General features: G+C 39.6%; 1 protein-coding gene across 2 annotated transcripts; it reads left to right on the forward strand.

Annotated features, from left to right (window-relative positions):
- Positions 1-1,065: 1,065 nt before the first annotated feature.
- nr2e1 (nuclear receptor subfamily 2, group E, member 1) lies at positions 1,066-21,673 on the forward strand. 2 transcript variants are annotated; one of them, XM_010882139.3, is made up of 9 exons: positions 1,066-1,759; positions 4,374-4,519; positions 5,081-5,168; positions 5,399-5,634; positions 5,969-6,115; positions 7,429-7,525; positions 15,900-16,049; positions 18,026-18,131; positions 20,562-21,673. In XM_010882139.3, exons 1-9 carry the CDS (start codon positions 1,702-1,704, stop codon positions 20,722-20,724), a joined length of 1,191 nt encoding a protein of 396 aa, XP_010880441.1. In that variant the 5' UTR covers positions 1,066-1,701; the 3' UTR covers positions 20,725-21,673. The 2 variants fall into 2 exon arrangements, with proteins under 2 accessions (XP_010880441.1, XP_019911624.1); XM_020056065.2 differs by having other exon boundaries at positions 1,068-1,759; positions 18,023-18,131.
- The last annotated feature ends 399 nt before the right edge of the window (positions 21,674-22,072 follow it).

Here is a 22,072-nt window from a genome sequence, read left to right on the forward strand (position 1 = left end):
GTGGGCTTTGTTATTGTTTGAATTAAATATTGTAGCTTTAACACGTTCATTTTATTTATCTCTAACAGACTTATGAGGAGTTGTATTTGTACCAGCTCGAGCATACTCAAAGCTTACTAAGCCAAGTCTGCTGAGGGGATTTTTTAAGAGGGAAAGACATGACAACTACTAATTGCAATTAACTACGCCATTGTACCGCGCCCTTGTCCGTTTAAATCGACACTTTCAATGTCCATATGGCCTCTCGCGTACCGTGGGAATGTTCATAATTAAAAACAAAATTATGGATTTCTGGAGTTACCGGGCGAAAGCGCTGCAAGCTGTCAAGGTCAGGGTGTCAGTGATGGGGGTACGGGTGCGGTGCCCTCGCCCCGGCTCACAGGCACACCCTGCGCCACAGGCGGAGAGGAGAGACTGCATCTTTCTGCCCCGGCGAGCGGGCACGGGGGGGGGGGGGGGCGTTTCCCCGACCCAGAACCCCTACTTTGGTGCAGACTACAAAAGGGCGATGGGAACTGTTGTCTATGTCTGTTAAATATCCTAGCTCTGGAATATGAGGCGGGATCCCAAACTGTCTACCGTTGACAAAATCTATAACCCTCTCTCTCGATGACATTCGTTTAAGGCACATAGTGACTCTCATGCAAATTATTTCCATTCATAGTAAACTGGGACTAAGTTTTGTTAACAAGTCATTTTCAAGTTAATTCAGCATGCGCACATGATCAACAGGTGCACGTACACATTTAATTGAGCTCAAATCAAATAATGCTATGTGGAGTTGCTTAAAAGCAGCTCAATTCAACAAAACCATGAAACGCTTCACACAATATGTTAACTAGCCTTTGAAGAGAAAGCTGCACATATTGAAACATTTGGACTAAAACATCAGATCAAAGACGCAGCAGTCAGACAGAATGGAAAGAGATCGAGAGATTTGTCCATGCACAACATCCCTAATTAATTCACCGAATGCCGCATCTAAACAGACTCCGAGTTACGACCTCTGCGCAAGCCTTTGGGGCTACTTCACTTGCCTCCAAGCAAGCCCCCTGAGCTGGGTGACGTCATTCTGGCACACAGGAGTTGGGAGTAGAAAGCATGGAAAAGCTAAGTGGGTGAAGGAAGTGGAGTTCTCCACTCTCCGCCTTCTCTGACACTTCTCATAAATAGGTATTACTAAGCTTTCATCTAAAGACTCGCAGCAGAAAGTCACCTCGGCTTCGGTGTAGAACAACTATTATTTTACCAGCCGTTGTTTATCACTAATAATATACAGATTTTTCATTGGTTTTGACTTTATATTCCTCTGGTTCAGCTAGGTAGTCGATCTGTTCTAGTGCGTGGATCCGGCAGTTTCCTATCCAACTTTGAGCGCCGTGTTGCGCTCAGAGCAGCGGAGTAGTAGCCACTCGCTCGGTGTTGACGGCTTCTTAAACAGCTTTTGCGTTGCTTTCCACACCGTCAGGACTTTATGTGACTCAACCTCAAAGACATGCAAATACTCCAAAATCCATATTAATACCTGACATTTTGTAATCCTGGGAAAATATCCAGCTGGGCGATTCAGGACACAACAGAAATCGAATTGTTTCAGGGAAGAGAAACGATATATTTCATATTTGTTATTCTTCAGCTGATACTTTTGCGTAGACAGTGGATTTTGATTCTGAAAAGAGAAAATAAACGACAGTGTCCACGATGAGCAAACCGGCAGGTTCAACAAGTGGGTGTCTGGATATTCTAAATGTTAAATCAAGTAAGTAGGCGACAGTCTTTATTTCTGCTTAAGCTTTCATGTGGTATTCATGTATATTCTAATTGCTTAATTCACACATAGGCTTATATTAATCGAAAAGTGAAAGGAGGTTAATGTGAAAAGTCTTGAGACATTTCGAAATGAAGCCTGCGACGATGTGTTTATCTTGAAGCGGCATGCAACATATTGTACCTCGTGTTTTATGTTTTCTTGAATTATTCAATAATGTTTTTTGCTAAATTATTTAGAACGTTCTTAAAAATATCTGTTTTTATTTTCCTATGTATTTTATATGAATGGTAATCAAGGCCCGGTCCCTGCAAATATGACACATACAGTAGCCTACTTAAAAACGTCATGCACTAGGCCTACGACTATACTTTTTATTCAGTTGAATTTGTTATTTGTTGTTAAAAAGTAAAGCATTATTCTCTCAAGGAAAACTGCATCTTTTTGCTTTGGATGTGATGTTTATTTAAAAAAAAAAAGTTATGATATTAAGGAGGTGAGAGAAATGGTATCTAAATATTTAGGCCTAACAACTTAAATATCGAAACTGAAAAATCTGAATAACTGAAAGATAATACAGCTAAAACATATTAGCTTATATTTTCTGGAAATTTCTGTGTGATAAAGACACAAACTATCTAATTTAGTTTATATTTCTTCCTTTTTCTAATTAAAAGTATTGTCCTTCTCTTAGACTAACGTTGAAGTGATGGTTATCGAGATGTTTCTCAATGTTTCAGCAATGCATGATAGCTCAGTCGGCTAATTAATTGATAAACAACTTAGTCTTGATTGTGTTTGGCAGGGAAAGGATGCCTTGAAATTTTTTTAAATGGCATAGCCAAAACAAATGATAAACCTTTTAATTTGTTAAGTTCTACGGTTCTGAAAGTTGCGGAAATCTCATGGTCTGGATTTTAGGAAACTGTAGCCTACTGACATAATTAGTGTGCAAGAATTAATTAACAACCACTATGTTTTTAGTATTCTGTACACATTTAGTAAACTGCATACATATTCAAACAAAATACGCCATACACGGTTACTTTCACCACCTTATAGTTATTATTTTTGCATATTCGCAGAGGCGTTATCTAATCTTAGACAGGTATCTTAATGCAGTAGCCTAAGTATTGCACTTTCACAGGCTATATTTTAAATTAGAATAATTTACATTAACATCAGAATCATGACTTAGACTCATATTGCTTTCCTCCAAGTTCATTGCACATTGTGGGTGGTCACTAAAACATTTTCGTCAGTCAGTAAAACTCCGTCTAACTTCTTTTAGCAGGTTTGGAGGTTGATGGTAATTACGGTAATGGAATATGCCATATATCTTTAAGCAATTACGGCAGACAATGGAGACGACTGGGACCCCCATAGTGAGAAGTTAAAGAAGTGTTCCCCCACACTCCAAAATGAACCTTAATTTATTTGTATTTAATTTTCATTCGAACTGCTTTATATTAATTCTGCCTGTTGTTAGTAGGTAATTGTAATTGTTAATTGAAACAACTTTCTGACAGGCTATTGGATTCATTCGTTACGTTCGGGCCAGGCCTAGGCAACTTTTACGTTTAAGACGCGTAATTAACTCTAAGGTCAGATTATAGGCTTGAGTCACTCTTTTCTAATTAATATTTTTACGTACCTTTGTTAGTGCCTGTTTGTTTTTGTTGTTTCTATGGCATTTACTATTTTCTCCAGAATGTTTTGATGAAGTTTTTTCAATTATTTATGCTGGTAAACCCTTTGATATAGAAAACGAACAGGCTACATAAACACTCAGTGGGTACCTCTGCATAAATAGTGTCTTTATATGCCAACTTCTTGCAGAACATGTCTATTGTTTTTCCTGCTTTGTGGTTACGGTGTCGTATCCGAATTCCCATGCTACCCTTTTTGACGGGTCACTGGTGAATCAATGAGCAGGTGGCAAAACGTCAGTGTAATTACATACCCGGCTTTTACCTCGATAAAAAGACAACCTCATATGCATACAAATATATTTCTTTTAAATAGTTTTGAATACAAATCTTTACAGAAATCACATTTTTTTCATTTACTCCGGGGTCGATTTACATACACTTCATTTGAGTTGGTGAAATGAGTTGGTGCGCATTATTCTCGTTGCAGTGTCACTCCCTAATCCGCGGGGCTATAGACCTGCGGGATAAAGCAGCTGTCGATTTCCATTATGAGGGGGAGTTGGCAGCTTGTCGAGATCGGGGCAGTCAGACGAGGTTCAATAGGGAAAATCATTAAGTTAACACTTTCCCTAATGTCTCCATTGTGTGCCCCCGGGCATTGTCTTTAGAGACCTCAGATATGACGCTTCCCACCGAACTCTCAAGCAACCCACGCGGGTACATTCCCATGGTCGATTGTCACGTTACTGTGTGTTTTGTTTTGTTATTCCTCATTAAAAGGGAGGGCGAAGTTATGGGGAGGTGCAGGAGTTTGGATGCAGAATGTTTTATGACGGGTGCTCTTTCAAAGTTATTTGGTGAAGCTTAAAATTTGAATTATTTTTAGCACTTGATGCACGACGTTCTAACTAACGTTAATTAAAGATGAGCTAATTATTTTGTGTTTTTTAAAGGTCGTATCCTGGATATCCCGTGTAAAGTATGTGGTGACCGGAGCTCTGGGAAACACTACGGTGTGTACGCGTGTGATGGCTGCTCAGGTTTTTTCAAGAGGAGCATCCGCAGAAACAGAACATATGTCTGCAAATCAGGCTCTCAGGTACTACTTGTCTCATGCAATTGTATACATTTTGGTGGCGACTTAATTTATCCACTATGTAGTTATGACGCATACTTTGCGCCTTTACGCATGGGAATATCACTCGTTTCTTTTCTGACCAGCCTTGAGTATGCAGGGTTAAATCTCTTCAGAGATTTGCTGAGAGGGCCCAGCATCCCAGGGCACCGTAAGGCCTAATTGCATCGCCTCCCAGGGCCATTGACTGGCGGCGCTAAGCAAAGTCCTCCTTTAATGTATCAGGTGTAATCCAATCTAATGTAATGACACTAACCCGAGGATTTAGCCAACAGTGGGCGGGATAGTCCTACTTATCCTCTGGAACGAGACCGCTGCTGAGCCGCGGGGGATCAAGTCAATGACAATGATAATAACACATCCTTCACCTGTAGATTGCGGTGCCTGGAAGATAACAGTTTAACAACCGTTTTCTTCCCCCCAAACAACGTGTTCATTTTTGTGGTTTACCCACTATGCCTGCGCAATTGAACTGAACTGCGATTATCTGTCTATTTCTCTCTCAACCTGTTGTTTCCATCATAGGGAGGATGCCCCGTGGACAAAACGCACAGAAACCAATGCCGAGCGTGCCGCTTGAAAAAGTGTCTCGAAGTGAACATGAATAAAGACGGTAACTTGGCGACACTAGGAGTTACATTTTAGTTTTAGGGGGCCTCAATTTTAATGAAAAGTGTATTTAACAGAATCAGTTGATAGCAGGGTAGACAGATAATGTATTCACAAAGTTCCCATAGCTTTTTACTTCACGTAGCTTAAAGCAAAAAATAAATATTTATAAACCAGGCATTCACAGTCGAGTAGTTTACTAAAGCGTCTTGTTCCTGCTTTCCAATTTGATAGCCGTCCAGCATGAGAGGGGTCCAAGGACGTCCACCATCCGCAAGCAGGTTGCCCTATATTTCCGGGGGCACAAAGAGGTGAACGGTTCATCTACCCACTTCCCAGGCTCGAGCCTACCAGGGCCGCCGTTTTTCACTACCGTCACGCAACTGGAGCCACATAACTTGGAGATAAGCACCGTAGCCAGTACGCCGGAGAGACAGGGCATCGTGGGACTTGCCCAGCCCACCCCGAAGGTAACGCGCTTGGCTCACTCATTATGAACAGAGCCAAGGAGTCATTGAGGCCAATCACGTTGCAACGTTTTTTTTTCTTCACTTTTAAGAGGTTTAGAAGTTGACATTCCGGACCCGATTCAGCAGCTTCGAGTCAAACAATCTGTCGTTCATATTTTAACCTAATTCCAACGCAGGCAACATTATCTTATAAATAACACTAAATATGTTATTCTGGTGTTGTTCATAAGTTTTGAGATATACAAATAGCCTAAAACCATTTGTCACCAACGTTGCTGTGTCATACGTTATTGTTTTAATGATACCTACTGTTTATTGACCTCCTGCATTGCAGTACCCTCACGAGGTCAGCGGCACGCCTATGTACCTCTATGAGGTGGCTACTGAGTCCGTGTGTGAGTCAGCCGCGCGCCTGCTGTTCATGAGCATCAAGTGGGCCAAGAGCGTGCCCGCTTTTTCCACGCTCCCCCTACCTGACCAGGTAAGCCAGAATATGCACAATGTATAGCCTTTTATAAGAATTGTTAGCCAATAAATTAAATTATTCAAATATTTATATAAGTAATTTAGCTGACTCTACAGTAATGTGCCCACATTTTTATTATATATGCCATTGGGGTAAAAACATCTATTGTCACACATACTCATTGAGTGCATGCAATTATAGCAAATCCAATGCAAGTCAAAAGAGAGGGTAAATAAAGTAGTTTTACCGTTTTTTCTCACAGATCTTAAACATTCTAGTAATTGTTGGTATTTTGACTGGAAGTGCAAGGCAAACAAAATATAGTTCCCACACTGTATGAAAAAAACTATGCACATTGGACAGTGGCTCATTTTAGAGTGTTTTCTCTTCTCTAAGTGTTAAAATCTTTATAATGGTTCCGACCAGTAAACACCATATCCAAAGAAAATCCACAAGTAGATATTTAGTTTTTCTATCCTTGAAAACCAGAATACCTGTTACCTACTCTCTAAACCAACCATAACTTCAATAACCTAACATTTATGACTAAACGTAACCTAGCCCTAATACCTAACCTTAACCTCTAATCCCGAAACCTAAAAGTTACTTGAATTCTAACAATAACCTAATTGTATATTTTACCCTAACAAAGCTAGAAATATACATTTTCTTAGTGAGACCCGACAAAAAAAAACAGCGGCAGCCAATCCTTGTATTGCTATCGTTTTGTGGACCAGAAAAATTAAACCCTAAACTTACCCTAACCCTAATCCCAAACCTTTACCCAAAACCTTAAAGGCTAATCCTATAAGTAATTCAAATTCTAACACAAATCCTAGTTGTAAGTTTGACCCTAACACCTAAGTCGGAAATAGAGTTGTCCTCGTGGAGACCAGCAATCTGTCCTAATAACGGCCACATTTTTCTTGTTTTACTATTCATGTAAGGATTTATGGTCCTAATTGTTTTACTATTTGTGTAAGGATTTATGTTCCTAATTGGACCGGTGAAACGAAATGCATGCACATGTACACACTCGGCATGTACACATTACAGCACTAGGCAATCCAATGGTGAATATGGCCTGGTACATCTTTCTCCCTCTTTATGACCCTCTCCCACAAGCACACAAGTACACATACCACAGACAATAAACACCTGTGTGTATGTGTGTGGTTCTGTCTGTGGAAGTTGCTATTCCATAGGCCTAAATACAGGAATCAAAAAACATGACCAGTGTGTGGAAAGCACTGATCTATATTTTCTTGAAAGTACAATAGCAATGCTCAATATGGAGCGCAGACTGAGGTTTGTAATCCGTTTTGCAGCTGATCCTGCTAGAGGATGCCTGGAGGGAATTATTTGTTCTGGGCATTGCACAGTGGGCCATTCCAGTGGACTCCAACACCCTACTTGCTGTTTCCGGTAAGTAATACATATGATAAACAGGTTTTGTTAGAATTTGTCAAAATGTAAGTACGAAATTAGAAAATGGGTCCAGCTTTTCTTTTCTTCCTTATCCTTATCCCCTCTGTCTGTCTCTCTCTCCCCCTCACTCTCATATATATGTACAGGTGCTGGGCATAAAATTAGAATATCCTCAAAAAGTTGATTTATTTCAGTAATTCCATCCAAAAAGGGAAACTTGTATAATGTATACATTAATTCCACACAGACTGATATATTTCAAGTGTATATTTCTTTTAATTTTGATGATTATAACTGATAACTAATGAAAACCCCAAATTCAGTATCTCAGAAAATGTAATATTGTGAAAAGGTTCAATACTGAAGACACCTGGTGCCACACTCTAATCAGCTAATTAACTCAAAACATCTGCAAAGGTGTTAAATGGTCTCTCAGTCTAGTTCTGTAGGCTACACAATCATGGGGAAGACTGCTGACTTAACAGCTGTCCAAAAGATGACCATTGACACCTTGCACAAGGAGGGCAAGACACAAAAGGTCATAGCTAAAGAGGCTGGCTGTTCACAGAGCTCTGTGTCCAAGCACATTAATAGAGAAGCGAAGGGAAGGAAAAGATGTGGTAGAAAAAAGTGTACAAGCAATAGGGATAACCGCAACCTGGAGAGGATTGTGAAACAAAACCCATTAAAAAATGTGGGGGAGATTCACAAAGAGTGGACTGCAGCTGGAGTCAGTGCTTCAAGAACCACCACGCACAGACATATGCAAGACATGGGTTTCAGCTGTCGCATTCCTTGTGTCAAGCCACTCTTGAACAAGACACAGCGTCAGAAGCGTCTCGCCTGGGCTAAGGACAAAAAGGACTGGACTACTGCTGAATTATGTTCTCTGATGAAAGTACATTTTGCATTTCCTTTGGAAGAGGAAGATGCGATACGCCAGACCCAACAATGCAGAAGAGCTGAAAGCCACTATCAGAGCAACCTGGGCTCTCATAATACCTGAGCAGTGCCACTGACTGATCGACTCCATTCCACGCCGCATTACTGCAGTAATTCAGGCAAAAGGAGACCCAACTAAGTATTGAGTGCTGTACATGCTCATACTTTTCATGTTCATACTTTTCAGTTGGCCAACATTTATAAAATATTTTTTTTGTATTGGTCTTAAGTAATATTCAAATTTTCTGAGATACTGAATTTGGGATTTTCATTAGTTGTCAGTAATAATCATCACAATTAAAATAAATAAACATTTGAAATATATCAGTCTGTGTGTAATGAATTAATATAATATAAAAGTTTCACTTTTTGAATGGAATTACTGAAATAAATCAACTTTTTGATGATATTCAAATTTTATGACCAGCACCTGTATATGTGTACACAGCTCCAGAAAAATGTATGAGACCACCGCACCTTTTTCTTTCCTTTCCAAAAAAGGTGCAAAGGAAAGTTTTGAGTGAGGAACAGAAGCATTCAATTTGCAGTGGTCTCTTAATTTGAACCCTTCTGTTCCTCACTCAAAACCTTTCCTTTCAACTTTTTTGGAAAGTAAAGGAAAAGGTGTATTGGTCTCTTGTATGTATTGTGTACACCAGTACTGTGTATATGTATGTATATACAATTGTGCTCAAAAGTTTGCATACCCTTGGAGAATTGATAATATATGTACCATTTGTAAAGAATACATGAGTAGGCAAAACGTTTTTTATTTCTTATGGGATTCATATTCTACTGTAGGTCATAACAGAATGGCACAATCACAAAACAAAACATGGCAACAAAGAAAAAAATTAACTGACCCCTGTTCAAAAGTCTGCGTACCCTTTGTTCTTAATCCTGTGTATTGCCCCTTTTAGAATCAAGGACAGGGTGCAGTCTTTTGTAATAGTTGTCTATGAGGCCCTGAATTTTTGCAGGTGGTAGAGCAGCCCATTCGTCTTGGCAAAATGCCTCCAGGTCATGCAAAGTCTTTGGTCGTTTTGCATGAACCGCACGTTTGATATCTCCCCAGAGTAACTCGATGATATTAAGGTCAGAAGACTGTGATGGCCACTCTAGAACATTCACCTTTGTCTGCAGTGAACCACAGGATGGTTAACTTAGCCTTGTGCTTAGGGTCATTGTCGTGCTGGAAAGTCCAAGAACGTCCCATGCACAGCTTTCTTGCAGAAAAATGTGAATTGTCTGCCAGTATTTTTCTGATGACATGCTGCATTCATCTTGCCATCAATTTTCACAAGATTCCCTGTGCCTTTAGAGCTCACACCCCCCCAAAACATCAGTGAGCCACCACCATGCTTCACAGTGGGGATGGTATTCTGTTCACTATAGGCCTTGTTGACCCCTCTCCAAACATAACGCTTATGGTTGTGACCATAAAGCTCTATTTTGGTCTCATCACTCCAAATTACAGTGTGCCAGAAACTGTGAGGCATTTCAAGGTGTTGCCGGGCATGTTGTAACCAGGGTTTTTTGTGGCATTGGCACAGTAAAGTCTTCTTTCTGGCAACTCGACCATGCAGCTGATTTTTGTTCATGTATCGTCGCATTGTGCCTCTTTGAAACAACCACACTGTCTTTTTCCAGAGCAGCCTGTATTTCTCCTCAGGTCATCTATGGGTTTTTCTTTGTATCCCAAACAATTCTTCAGGCAGTTTTGGCTGAAATCTTTGTTGGTCTATCTGACCTTGGCTTGTAAGCAAGAAATCCCAGAATGTTCCACTTCTTAATAAGTGATTGAACAGTACTGACTGGCATTTACAAGGCTTTGGATATATAAGTTCCTTTACCTTGTTACGCAGGTCTTTTGACAGTTCTTTTCTGCTCCCCATGGCTCAGTATCTAGCCACTCAGTGGCTCCACATGAGAGCTAACAAACTCATTGAATATTTATACACAGACACTAATTGCAATTTAAAAAGCCACAGAAAATTCACCTTTAATTGCCATTTTCACCTGTGTGTGTAACCTTGTGTGTCTGTAACAAGGCCAAACATTAAAGGGTATGTAAACTTTTGATCAGGCCCATTTTGGTGATTTCTTTAATCATTATGATTTAAAAAAGAGCCAAACAACAATGTGTTAATAAATGGCTTGATATGATCCCACTATCCTTAAATAAAAGACAGTTCTTTGCATGATCAGTCATATTTTCTAAATCAATGCCAAATTTTAATATGCAAACTTATAAGCACAACTAATATATATACAGTAAGGAAAGAAATGATCAGTCTATAATTTTAATGGTAGTTTTATTTGAACAGTGAGAGATAGAACAACAACAAAAAAATCCAGAAAAACACATGTCAAAAATGTTATAAATTGATTTGCATTTTAATGAGTTAAAGAATTATTTGATTCCCTCTCAATCACAAAGATTTCTGGCTCCCAGGTGTCTTTCATACAGGTAACGAGCTGAGGGAGTGCTCCTAATCTCAGTTTGTTACCTGTATAAAACACACCTGTCCACAGAAGCAGTCAATCAATCAGATTCCAAGCTTTCCACCTTGGCCAAGACCAAAGAACTGTCCAAGGATGTCAGGGACAAGATTATAGACCTACACAAGACTGGAGTGGGCTGCAAGACCACCTCCAAGCAACTTGGTGAGAAGGTGACAACAGTTGGTGCGATTATTCACAAATGGAAGAAACACAAAAGAACTGTCAGTCTCCCTCGGTCTGGGGCTCCATACAAGATCTCAACTCGTGGAGTTGCAGTGATCATGAGAACGGTGAGGAATCAGCCCAGAACTACACGGGAGAATCTTGTCAGTGATCTCAAGGCAGCTGGGACCATAGTCACCAAGAAAACAATTGGTAACACACTACGCCGTGAAGGACTGAAATCCTGTAGCGCCCGTAAGGTCCCCCTGCTCAAGAAAGCACATGTACAGGCCCGTCTGAAGTTTGCCAATGAACATCTGAATGATTCAGAAAAGAACTGTGTGAAAGTGTTGTGGTCAGATGAGACCAAAATCAAGCTTTTTGGCATCAACTCAACTCACCGTGTTTGGAGAAGGAGGAATGCTGCCTATGACCCTAAGAACACCACCCCCACCGTCAAACATGGAGGTGGAAACATTATGCTTTGGGGGTGTTTTTCTGCTAAGGGGTTAGGACAATTTCACTGCATCAAAGGGATGATGGACGGGGCCATGTTCCGTCAAATCTTGGGTGAGAACCTCCTTCCCTCAGCCAGGGCATTGAAAATGGGTTGTGGAGCGGTATTCCAGCATGACAATGACCCAAAACACATGGCCAAGGCAACAAAGGAGTGGCTCAAGAAGAAGCACATTAAGGTCCTGGAGTGGCCTAGCAAGTCTCCAGACCTTAATTCCATAGAAAATCTTTGGAGGGAGCTGAAGGTTCGAGTTGCCAAACGTCAGCCCTGAAACCTTAATAACTTGGAGAAGATCTGCGAAGAGGAGTGGGACAAAATCCCTCCTGAGATGTGTGCAAACCTGGTGGCCAACTACAAAACATTTCTAACCTCTGTGACTGCCAACAAGGGTTTTGCCACCAAATTAAAGTCATGTTTTGCAGAGGGGTTGAATACTTACAGTATCTCACAAAAGTGAGTACACCCCTCACATTTTTGCTAATATTTGATGATATCTTTTCATGTGACAACATTGAGGAAATGACACTTTGCTACAATGTAAAGTAATGAGTGTACATCTTGTATAACAGTGAACATTTGCTGTCCCCTCAAAATAACAACACACAGCCATTAATGTCTAAACCGCTGGCAACAAAAGTAAGTACACCACAAAGTGAAAATGTCCAAATTGGGCCCAATTAGCTATTTTCCCGCCCCCGTGTCTTGTGACTCGTTAGTGTTACAAGGTCTCAAGTGTGAATGGGGAGCAGGGTTGTTAAATTTGGCAACAAAAGTAAGTTTTTGTGAGATACTGTATTTCACTCATTAAAATGTAAATCAATTTATACAATTTTTGACATGCATTTGTCTGGATTTGTTTTTTAAATTCTGACTCTCAACGTACAAAATCAGCAGGGGATCAAATAATCTTTCTCAGAGACCACTGCACCTTTTTCTTTCCTTTCCAAAAAAGTTGAAAAGGAATGTTTTGAATGAGGAACAGAAGCGTTCAATTTGCAGTGGTCTCTTAATTTTAACCCTTCTGTTCCTCACTCAAAATCTTTATTTTTGACTCACAACCTTTCTGGATAAAGTTAAGAGACCACTGCAAAATTATCAGTTTCTCTGATTGTACTATTCATAGGTGTTTAAGTAAAATGAACAGTTTTGTTTTATTCTATTAACTTCTGACAAAATTACTCCCAAATTCCAAATATAAATATGGTCATTTAGAGTATTTATTTGTAGAAAATGTTCAACTGTTCAAAATACCAAAAAAAGATGCATGGTTTTCAGACCTCAAATAATGCAAAGAAAACAAATTCATATTAATCTTTGAACAAAACAAAATGCTAATTTTTAAACTTGAGTATTTGGGGGAATAACCCTGATATTTTATCACAGCTTTCATGTGTCTTGGCATGCTCTCCACCAGTCTGTCACATTGCTGTTGGGTGACTTTATGCCACTCCTGGCACAAAAATTCAAGGAGCTCAGCTTTGTTTGATGGCTTGTTATCAACCATCTTCCTCTTGATAAAATTCCAGAGGTTTTCAATGGGGTTCAGGTTTGGAGATTGGGCTGGGCATGACAGGGTCTTGATCTGGTGGTCCTCCATCCACTCCTTGATTGCCCTGGCTGTGTGGCATGGAGCATTGTCTTGTTCTCAGAGTTGGGAACATTGTCCGAGCAGAAGGAAGCAGGTGTTCTTCCAGGATAACCTTGTACTTCTCTTGATTCGTGCGTCCTTCACAAAGACAAATCTGCCCGATTCCAGCCTTGCTGAAGCCTCCCCAGATCATCACAGTTTTCACAGTGGGTGCGAGACACTGTGGCTTGTAGGCCTTTCCAGGTCTCCGTTTAACCATTAGACGACCAGGTGTTGGGCAAAGCTTAAAATCTGACTCGTCAGAGAAGATGACCTTACTCCATTCCTGTACGGTCCAATCCTTATGGTCTTTTGCAAACTTCAGCCTGACTCTTCTTTGCTTCTGATTGATGAGGGGCTTTTTTTGAGTTTTGCACAACTTCAGTCCTGCCCCTAGGAGCCTGTTTCGAACAGTCCTCGCCATGCCCTTCACTCCCAGCTGCTGTTTGCCATTCTTTTTGTAGGTCACTAGATGTCATCCTACGGTTGTTGAGTGACATTCGAATGAGTTGACGGTCAGTTGACCATCGTTTTCGCCTTCTGCCAGTCTGTAGCTTTGTTGTCCCCAATGTCTGTTGCTTGACCTTGTTCTTATGAACCACCGTCTTTGAAATTTTCAGGATGGAAGCAACTTGATGCTCACTGTATCCCTCTGCCAGTAAAGCCAGAATTGAACCCTTCTTTTCCTCACTCAAAGCATTTCTTTTTAACTCTTTTGTCATGCTGCATAGTTATTTTCTAATCAAATTACCTTTGAGGTACTACTTGCAGTGTTTTTGCCATCCAGCTGGTCCTATTGCAAGAGGACAGTAATGACCACAGCAGTGGTTTTGATACTTTTCCTTGTTAAATTAGATTTGGTTCAGGTAATCACCTAATCAGTACCTCAATAAGTAAAATGAGATGTGTTCCTGTGTTGGAATTTAACAGACAATGGAATGGAATGGCTGCCATACATGTAGAGATGCTGATTTAAGAAAAATTATGACTGGTCTCTTAATTTTTTCCAGAGCTATATATATATACACACACATACATGCATGCACATACACAGTACCGGTCAGATGTTGGGACACACCTATTCATATATTTTTCACTATTTTCCATATTGTAGAATAATAGAGAATTTATCAAACCTATGAAATAACATGTATGGAATCATGTAGTAACCAAAAAGTGTTAAAAATACATTTCATATTGTTGATTCCTTTGCATACTTTTTGCATTCTCTCAATGAGCTTCATGAGGTGTTCACCTGGAATGCATTTCAATTAACAGCTGTGCCTTCTTGAAAGATAATTTATAATAATAATGCAGTTTTGTTTTGACAGGGTAGGGTTGGTATACAGAAGACCATTATGTCCATACTGTAGCAGTATCACCTCTCTTTCTAAAGCAAGAGCAGCTTAAATAAGCAGAGACACAACAGTCCATCATTACATTAAGACATGATGGTCATGAAGGTCAGTCAATCGGAATTTGCACCTTAGATTGCAGCCCAAATGCTTCATAGAGTTCAAGTAACAAATCTCACCACAACAATTCAGAGGAGACTCTGTGAATTAGGCCTTTACGGTCAAATTGCTGCAAAGTAACCACTAATGAAGGAGAAGAAACTTGCTTGGGGCAAGACACATGAGAAATAGACATGAATCTGTCTTTAGCTCTGATGAGTCCAAATTAGATATATTTGCTTCTAATGTTTGTGTCTGTGTGGTTCCCACCATGAAGGAGGAGGTGCGATGGTGTGGGGGTGCTTTACTGGAGAAACTGTCTGGGATTTATTTAGAATGCAAGGCACAATCAACCAGCACGACTACTACAGCATTCTGCAGTGATAAGCCATTCCATCTGTTTTATGCTTTGTGGGATCATTTGTTTTTCAAGAGGACAATGATCCAAAACACACAGTCGCCCAACTTCAACCCAATTGAGATGGTTTGGGATGAGTTGGACCGCAGAGTGAAGGAAAATAAGCCAACAAGTGTTAAGCATATGTGGGAACTCCCTCAAGACTATTGGAAAATCATTCTGATGAGAGAATTGTGTGATTTAAAAAATAAATAAAGCAATACCCTTGAATGTGTAGGTGTGTCCAAACCTTTGACTGGTACAGTGTATTTAAAGTTAGGTCTGGAAATAATTGGACACTGACACAAGTTTCGTTATTTTGACTGTTCACCAAAATATATTCTGGTTACAGTCAAATAATGAATATGGGCTTACAGTTCAGTCACTCAGCTTTAATTTGAAGGTATTCACATCCAAATGGGAGGAAGGGTTTAGGAATTACACCTCTTTAATATGTAGCCCCCTCTTTTTCAAGGGACCAAAAGTAATTGGACAACTGATTAAAAAGCTGTTTCATGGGCAGGTGTGGGCTATTGCTTTGTTATTTCTTCATCAATTAAGCAGGTAAAAGGTCTGGAGTTGATTCCAGATGTGACATTTACATTTGGAAGCAGTTGCTGTTAACCCACAACATGCGGTCAAAGGAGCTCTCAATGCAAGTGAAATTGTGTCAATGTCCAAAAATGTCCAGACCTAACTGTATATACTTCATAATATTTTTGTGTATATTTCATAACATTTCTATTGGTCCCAACCTATATTTGAAGGTATGAACACAGACAACACGGAAGCACAGAGGTTGAATAAGATAATATCAGAAATACAAGCCCTGCAAGAGGTCGTTACCCGCTTCAGACAGCTGCGTCTGGACGCAACCGAGTTTGCCTGTTTGAAGTGCATCGTGACATTCAAAGCTGGTGAGCCAAAGAAGGGGGACTAAATAATAGTATGAAGTCAGAAGAAGGCTGGGTTGTGGTCCATTTCATTTGTAATCCATTAATTTCAGGAAGTAGACCAACAGTACAATGATAATCCAGTTCTCTTCAATGCTTCTCGTTGTTGAAATTCTGGAATTGGAACTTTGTTTACGTTTTTGAATTCACTGGAATTGAAATGATATCGATTCCCACATTTACATAGGAAAATACTTTGCTTTAAAAAATATATATATATACAGTGGATATAAAAACTCTGCACATCCCTGTTAAAATGCCAGGATCTTGAGATGTAAAAGAATGAGACAAAGATAAAACATATCAGAACTTTTTCCACCTTTAATGTGACCTATAACGTGAACAATTCAATTTAAAAACAAACTGAAATCTTTGAGGGGGAAAAATTCAAAACTCAATAACCTGGTGACATAAGTGTGCACACCCTTAAACAAGTACTTTGTTGAAGCACCTTTTGATTTTATTACAGCATTCAGTCTTTTTGGGTAGGAGTCTATTAGCATGGCACATCTTGACATGGCAATATTTGCCCCACTCTTCTTTGCAAAAGCGCTGCAAATCTGTCAGATTGCGAGGACATCTCCTGTGCACAGCCCTCTTCAGATATCCCCACAGATGTTCAATTGGATTCAGGTCTGGGCTCTGGCTGGTCCATTCCAAAACGTTAATCTTCTTCTGGTGAAGCCATGCTTTTGTGGATTTGGGCTTTGGGTCGTTGTCATGCTGAAAGGTGAACTTCCTCTTCATCTTCATCTTTCGGACGCCTGAAGGTTTTGTGCCAAAATTGCCTGGTATTTGGAACTGTTCATAATTCCCTCCTCCCTGACTAAGGCCCTGGTTCCAGCTGAAGAAAAACAGCCCAAAAGCATGATGCTGCCACCACCATGCTTCACTGTGGGTATGGTGTTCTTTGGGTGATGTGTAATGTTGTTTTTGTGCCAAACATACCTATTTGGAATTATGTCCAGAAAGTTCAACCTTGGTTTAATCAGACCATAACACATTTTTCCACGTGCTTTTGGGAGACTTGCTGTTTGTTTTTTTTAGCTTGGATGTTTTTCTTTGTAAGAAAATACTTCCATCTTCCCACCCTACCCCATAGCCCATTCATATGAAGAATACAGATGATTGTTGTCACATGTAGCACACAGCCAGTACTTGGCAGAAATTCCTACAGTTCTGTTAATGTTGTTATAGGCCTCTTGGAAGCCTCCCTGACCGGTTTTCTTCTCGTCTTTTCATACATTTTGGAGGGACGTCCAGTTCTCTGTTGTGGCATATTTTTACTGTTTTCCATGGTATATCTAATGCTTTGGAAATTATTTTGTACCCTTCTCCTGACTGATATCTTTCAACAATGAGATCCCTCTGATGCTTTGGAAGCTCTCTGCGGACCATGGCTTATGCTCTGAGATGCAACTAAGAAAATGTCAGGAAAATCCTACAAGAACAGCTGAACTTTATTTGTGATTAATCAGTCACTTTAAATGATGGCAGGTGTGTAATAACTTCTGTTTACCATGAGTTTGAATGTGATTGGTTAATTCTGAACACAGCCACATACCCTACTTGAAGAGGGTGGGCACTCTTATGCTACCAGGTTATTGTAATTTTTCCCCCTCGAAGATTTCCATGTTTTTCAATTGAATTGTTCACCTTATAGGTCACATTAAAAAAAAATCTGACATGATTTATCTTTGTCTCATTCTTTTTACAATCTGGCATTTTACCAGGGGTGTGTACACTTTTTATATCCACTGTATATTGTAGCCAAGGACATCAAAATCAAATAATATATTTTCTTTTCATCTACACTGGAAATCGGTGAAGTAGCCATTACATATGAACATTCCATTTGAAAGCTATGTATTTGTCAACCGTATCTGAACATAATGTTAGTCAGTAACACCTTACTCTCTGCGCCTTTTTCATTCAAGCAGTGCCAACACATGGAGGATCAGAACTGAGGAGTTTCCGCAACGCCAGTGCTATTGCCGCACTACAGGATGAGGCACAGCTCACCCTTAACAGTTACATACACACCAGGTGAGACATTTAACTGTTTTAATATATGAATTTGTCTTACAAGATAAGCAAAGCTATTAGTTCCATTTATCTAAATACTTGGCAAAAAGATGGCAAGAATGAGCATATTTTTGTACTGGCTGAAAGACACAGAAAGTGAGGTGATCCTGCAAAAAAAAAAAGAGTTTTTAGGACAGGGCTATTCAACTCTGGCCCTGGAGGATCAAAACACTTTTCATCTACTCTTTCTAAATTAGGGATTGATTCAGACCAGGGAAACCAGGTGAGGGCAGTGAACTACTTTGTAAAAGCAGAAATCTTCCAGGACCAGAGTTGAATAGCCCTATATTAGGAGGTCCCCAGAACACCACAAAATCTTACCTAAATCCTCCGACATGAACAGGTTTTGTTTAGTGTCCTGTTAGCACCCACAAGGTTCCCAGGACGTCATGTCACTGCTAATTCATTAGACTAACATAGGGTCTTAATCATGCACTTTACAAAAACTCTTTAGTCCCTACTGCTGACAAGAATATCAATAACATGATGCTGCCACCACAATACCTGAAATTACAAAGGGATCAGTAACATTGCAATCACTCCACATCACTAGAATAGATGAAGCAATAAGGACCTGAGTTAAGAAATCTACTCAACACAATTTGTTGATTGCAACAATGCCATTTAGTAAAACTGCAAGACCACACAGAAAATACGAACTTTTTTGTCAGACTTGTATTTGGTTTACAAAAATCTCAGACACAGTACAAATATCAATGATTCCTATACATATAATAAGGCAATTTTATCAAAGACACATGTACATTCAGTGCCCTCAAGAATTATTGTCCCCCTTGGTAAAGATGAGCAAAAAGTACTGTGGCAAAAAAGTAACCGTTGTCTATTAACTTGGGTTTACACTCAATATGAGAGAAATCTAACCTCATTTTTTGATATAATCAAGAAATGTTATTCTCCACAACTTTTGACAATTATTGCACCCCCTGCATTTTGTTGTTATTTAACTTTCCCCATGCCAGGTTAACAGCACTGGTTATGACCCTTTAATGTTTTATGAGGTGAGAGAACACATAATTGTTTCTGCATTCATCCATGCATTAACTCTCCTGATACTTCTTTGATTATTGCCTGTGCACACCTCTTTAGCATACTCCTCAATTTTTCAATGGGGTTTAGGTTAGGGAACTTGAATGACATAAGTATAATAGTATAATAAGTATTATAATATTATAAATGTGTAATAAGTATTTTTGTAAATAATATTGTGTTCTTGATATGGAATTTAATTTCTTTAAACACTTTTACTGTAATCATATTTTCCTTGTTTGATAAAGCTAATAAAAAATAAAAACTTTTTAAAGCCTTTGTTCCCAAGGGTGCAAATAATTCTGGAGGGCCCTGTATAAAATGTCTCTGATCTGATATGACTGACACAATTGTTAGAGAGAAGGGTGAAATTGCAGAGTGGGACAATACAGCTGTGTCAACGCAGAGGCCGAACATTACATCTGTGTCAATGCAGAGACATAACATTACATCTGTGTCAATGCAGAGACATAACATTACATCTGTGTCAATGCAGAGGCCAAACAGATCACATCTGTGTCAACGCAGAGGCCTAACATTACATCTGTTACAATGCAGAGACATAACATTACACCTGTGACAATGCAGAGACAATACATTACAGCTGTGTCATTGCAGGGACATAACAGTACAGCTGTGTCATTGCAGAGACATAACATTACATCTGTGACGATGCAGAGACATAACATTACAGCTGTGTCATTGCAGGGACATAACAGTACAGCTGTGTCATTGCAGAGCCCTAACAGTACAGCTGTGTCATTGCAGAGACATAACATTACAGCTGTGTCATTGCAGGGACATAACAGTACAGCTGTGTCATTGCAGAGCCCTAACAGTACAGCTGTGTCATTGCAGAGACATAACATTACAGCTGTGTCATTGCAGCCAAGTGTTTGAATCCTGGTCGCAGTATATTGAGAATGCCCAGGAATCATCAAAGGGCAGTCAAAATTGGTTCAGAGCTGCCAGGGGTGGAAGGATGGATGTGTTTACCTCCAGTGTGTGCACTGTGAAAAACATAATTGTTGAGTAAGCAGTGTGATAAGAAACAGTATGGCTTGACGTACATCAGAGGAATTGTTTTTCCCACTGGACATCAAAATATCTTATTATAATGTTATACTCCAACCAAATGGGACTGTCCTTTTACAGTCATGAGACTAAGGTCATGCTTTAAAGTTCCTAGAATGGTCCAAAAACATCAGTGAGTTATTAATGTCTTGCCTAAATATTTAATTCATATAAACAGTTATAGTTTACAATACTTGAGTCACTGTGCTCTTGCCAGTCAAACAAAGTGTAAGGGTGATTAAATACTTGCATCTTTTCTCGCTTTTGCAGATATCCAACTCAGCCCTGCCGCTTTGGGAAGCTGCTCCTACTGCTACCAGCTCTGCGGTCAGTCAGTCCATCCACCATAGAAGAAGTCTTTTTTAAAAAGACAATTGGGAACGTGCCCATCACAAGGCTCCTCTCTGACATGTACAAATCAAGCGATATATGAGTTTATTTCCACCAAAATCAACATGACGCATATAAGCCTCCAGTGTCTGCAAAAGCTCACAGGCACAAACGTTGTAGAGAGCGTGTGGGAAGTTGAACAAGCAGAACATTTAAAAAAGATTCACACCGAAGTAATTTAAAAAATAACTGACATTGAAAACACTGTACAACAGCTTGATTTTATCAGGTAGAAAAATAATCTTTGGGGTAGGCTTATGTTTTATGGATGTCATTTTCCCAATAGAATCTCCTAGCCAATCTAAGTAGGATATGATTTCACAAAAAACTGAAATCTTTGTTTTACATATAAGGAAAATCTGCTGTTGGAAAGAGCCATTTGTGTGAAATAGATTTCTGAGCATCTCTAAGACCAATGAGCTTTACGACCAATGCCCATCGAATCTTTTATTGCATTGTTCAATCCGAGGGAATGGATGAAACCAAAAAAAAAAAAAGAAGAAAGGATGCACAACGTAATCCACAATCAGATTTGATATGGGTTGCTGTCCCCTTGACCCAGTGCTGAAACCAAAAGGCTGTGGAGCATCACAGCTGCCTGCGTGAAGAGGATGGCAGGCTACATCACCTCAGAGTGGGGCAAGCCGAAAGTCCTAAATGAGCTCGTGACAATCCATGCACTCAGAAAGAAATGAAGGGCACGAGCACATTAAAGGACTTGACAAAGGCTCTTGAATTGAGAAATAAAATGACTAATTGAAATGCGCCAGTTTTGGTCTTCAAGAACGAAATGTCGCCTGTTTGCATTTATGTCGGTGTGCAGAGAAGCATTAAAGTTATTACTTTAGACACTAACTTGGGGGGGGGAATTTCAGCACTTGGATTTGTGAATTATGTTGTTGGCTGTAAATACATTCTCTGTTGTAAAAAGTGGGAGATTCTGTGAGAGTTGTACTGAAATATATTAGAAAATTAAATGATATTGAAATTTGGTTGTCCCACATTTTCATTGGCTGACCCTGTTATCACATGTACAGTAGCAGTCATGTTTGACATTTGACTGATACTGTATGTACAAATGATGTACATTTGTTTGACCAAATGCACTCTCAGGTATTGAGTCGTTTCAGAATCCAAAAGAATCCAGAGAATGACATTGGGAACTTAAAGCTAGGCTACAGTTGAGGGACATTAAGCCATTGCTGATATTATTCCAAAGTCATTTTCAAAGGCTTCAAATGTTGTCTGAGCTTTACGTTTATAACGACTGGAAAACAAAGCACAATATAATGCAAATATGATCAGTGGTGACCAATGTAGTTCTGTCTTATTAAAGTGGAGCAACCCAGATTTCAGAGTGTTGGGGTGAACATTTCCCATGTTCAGAGGAG

Source organism: Esox lucius, chromosome 18 (assembly GCF_011004845.1).
Source record: "Esox lucius isolate fEsoLuc1 chromosome 18, fEsoLuc1.pri, whole genome shotgun sequence".
NCBI lineage: Eukaryota > Metazoa > Chordata > Actinopteri > Esociformes > Esocidae > Esox > Esox lucius.